Consider the following 3,561-nt stretch of genomic DNA (forward strand, 5'->3'; position numbering starts at 1 on the left):
TGTGTGAGAAAGAGTGTGTGTGTGTGTGTGTGAGTGAGAGAGTGTGTGTGAGTGAGAGAGTGTGTGTGAGTGTGTGTGTGTGTGTGTGAGTGAGTGTGTGTGTATGTGAGTGAGTGTGTGTTTGTGTGTGTGAGAGAGAGAGAGCGTGAGCGTGTGTTTGTGAGAGCGTGAGCGTGTGTTTGTGAGAGCGTGAGCGTGTGTGAGTGAGTGAGTGAGTGAGTGAGTGTGTGTGTGTGTGAGTGTGTGTGTGAGAGAGAGAGAGAGAGAGAGAGAGTGTGTGTGTGTGTGTGTGTGTGTGTGTGGGGACCGACACATGAAAAGCACACTCATTCTACATCATTACAGTACTAAAGGAAGGACTGCTGTGATTCGGACAGATCATCATTGATCACGCATGTGCGTTTCAAGCTTTGCATTTGTTTTCGTGTGATGTATTCATCACTAATGTTCTGATGTAAACGTCTCACTGAGGTTACATTATCTACAGACAGATACATAGATGAAGGGTTTTTGACGAGAACGAGTTGTGCTAGCTGTGAAATCATCAATTAAAATGAGTTGAACATTAAATTGTTAATTCACAGCTTTTTAAATATATAAAAATAAAACAATAGAAATCTTATTAAAAACTGATATTTAAAATAGTTAGAGTTGAACGTTAAATTGTTACATTGTAAAACTGTATTCCAGCATTAAATACATCAGAGCTTTAAAAAATCATAGCCATAAATCTCTAATTTAAAAAACATTAAATTGTTAAATTATAAGTATTTTCTAGCATTCAGCTTTTTTGTAAAGATAATTTAATGAAATAAATAATAGAAATAGATATTGAAAACAGTTGTTACTTGATACTAATTGATACTTGAACATTAATATATGTTAAATTGTAACACTGTATTCCAGCATTAGTTAGATCAGCAATTCGCAAAAACTTAAAATAATAAAAATATTGATTTTCTCTAATATTTTGAATGCATAACGCAGCAACTGCGCATCTCGTGCTCCACATTCGATTGTACTATTTTTGCATTCAAATGCAAATGTTTATTTTAAATTCGACTAATATAAATTTTTTTACTCACAATCGCCTCATCACAGGCAGCACAGCACTCATGTGCGTGTGTGCTGTCTGCGTCACTCAGAGCACGTGCCTATCTCAAACATTTTTAATATCGTTCTCGAAGAAGGTGTACCGTCGATAAATATCGATACCGTGTTATCGCCCAGGCCGAGTCCCAGCCCTATTTTTTTGTATTTTTGAGCTTGACAGATGAACTACTAATTATTCAAAAACTCTTATGATGTTCCACAGACACCAGATAACAGCTTTTGTGTATCACTGAAACATGCATTTTCTGTAAAGCTGCTTTGAAGCAATCTGTATTACGACAGCCGCTATACAAATAAATAACTGAATTGAAATTTGACCAGAACGCTTGCATGCAAGCCTGTGTTCTTACTTCTCGTGCAAAGATGCGATCTCTGACGCGCTGGTACTCCTCCTCTCGCTCCTCGATGGACTTACTGCGCCGGCCGTCTTGCAGCGGTACCCGGATCTGAGACGCGAGACAATCAGATGCACGACCGAAATGTGATGCAAGAGTGAAACGGTGCGACTCACAAACCTGATTATCGTCTTTATCCATGCTGGCATCGTCTCGCTTCAGGATGAACTTCTTCTGGAAGTCCATGTTGCGCTCATCTTTAATGTGCTCAGAGAACCTCTGCTCGGGGCTGAAACACACAGAGTCTGATTACTTTAACAGACGATGCATCATTATCACTCCCATCATCCACCGCTGTCTTACATGCGTGTGTTGCTGGTCTTGTTGATAATGACCGCTTTGCCGGTTTGGTCCACGTTGTGATCCATGCCAAAGTAGGCAGCGACCCGATGCAGCAGCATGCGATGATATGAGGTCATTTGAGGAAACTTCTTATACTGATTACTGAAAAAACAGATGCAAAAACAACCTTAGTACAAAGAAACGACGACGCATTTATCACAGCAGCACCACCCTTCACCATAATAATAATAATAGAGAAAACTGAAATTAACTGTTTAATAAAAACTATCCTAAGTAATAGAGCAAAACACCCACACTACTGCAATACTCACAATCCACCAAAAGGGGGCAACAAATATCATCTACACCAGTGGTTCTCAATCGTTTTAGAGTGGCTTTAATGAACGAATCATTGAATCAATGACTTTCACGAACGATTCGTTCAAAGCCACTGATCCGTTCACGAAACACCGCTGTGTGTTGCATTTCTGCTGAACTATTATTTCAATACAAAATAGAGCAAATACTGACAATACTGTGAAGAACATCACTTAATTTTACCCTTTTGTTTGTTGAACGGTTGTATAAAATCAATGTCACATTTGCAATCGTGTCGATATTTGGATTTGCATTCTTGCTCGTACAATATTATTATCAACATTAAAAACAAGAACTCGCAAAAGGTATGTTTTGTATCAAGAGTTTGAATCTTAAATTGATCTCTATGCACCTTCTGTGCCAGGCTATTTGTTCTTCATGCTAGTAAGTGCTTAATCTATTAATATTTGCTGAGGCAGCAGCACGCATCCTATATGCACCCATATGCACGCTGCTTATGTGGAAAAGGATGCAGTCAGTTTGATTGGATGTCATTTTATTATTACTTTATTATTATTATATATTTAATAAAAAAAATTATATATATATATATATATATTATATTATTATATAAATAAAATGTACATAATATATCAATTTATTCATTATATATTATATATAATACATTTTAACAAATTTAAATTGTTACAACCATCTATTTACATGCATACATTTTTACAAATAATGAGACAATATATAGATATTATTACTATTATTATTTTATATTTAATTTAATTTTGACTTAATATAGATATTTTTAATATATTATATAATAATTATTATTATTATTATAATAATAATAACGTTTTTTTAACCAATTTAAATTTTTACAACCGCATCTATTTGGATACATAAAATTTAAATATTTTAAAGACTATATACATATACTTAAAACAAATACATAATTAATTGTTATTATTATATTTAAGTTCATATATATTTAATTTGTTTTAATTAATTAATAATAATAATACATTTTATTTATAGGCGTCTTTCTCAAGACTCAAGGACACCGCACAATAAAAACAAACAAGAAATACCATATACAAAGACGACAGAGTAAAGTAAATTAAATTAATTATGAATTATTATACAGACTTACTTCTCATCATTAATGAAATCCAGGATATCCTGTTCCAGCTTGAGCAGCATCATTCTGTCTCTAAAAGAGTAAAGGAGGATTTACAGGTAAAAGTGATGCAGAAGAACAGAAAAAACTAATCAAGTGGAAGCTGACGCTGCTTTCAGATTCACATACTTCACCACGTACTTTGATGATGATGATTCATCTGTAACTAGGGATGTAACGATATCAAAATCTCACGATATGATAATATCTCGATATGAAGTACACGGTACCATATTGATTGCACTATTAAAAAAAAGAATTGGG

The 3,561-nt window shown here is 34.4% G+C and overlaps 1 protein-coding gene across 1 annotated transcript in view; it reads right to left on the reverse strand.

Moving 5' to 3' along the window:
• Positions 1 to 3,561, reverse strand: part of LOC107558145 (R3H domain-containing protein 2-like) — a gene marked incomplete at its 5' end in the record, with an annotated part of 39,665 nt that overhangs the window by 32,438 nt on the left and 3,666 nt on the right. Inside the window, 3 exons of the mRNA XM_016241769.1 lie at positions 1,444 to 1,559; positions 1,629 to 1,737; positions 1,812 to 1,952. Coding sequence (XP_016097255.1) covers positions 1,444 to 1,559; positions 1,629 to 1,737; positions 1,812 to 1,952 — 366 coding nt within the window. The remainder of the gene's footprint in view (positions 1 to 1,443; positions 1,560 to 1,628; positions 1,738 to 1,811; positions 1,953 to 3,561) is intronic.

The sequence above is a fragment of the Sinocyclocheilus grahami genome, unplaced genomic scaffold, assembly GCF_001515645.1.
Source record: "Sinocyclocheilus grahami isolate Dianchi unplaced genomic scaffold, SAMN03320097.WGS_v1.1 scaffold633.1, whole genome shotgun sequence".
Lineage (NCBI taxonomy): Eukaryota > Metazoa > Chordata > Actinopteri > Cypriniformes > Cyprinidae > Sinocyclocheilus > Sinocyclocheilus grahami.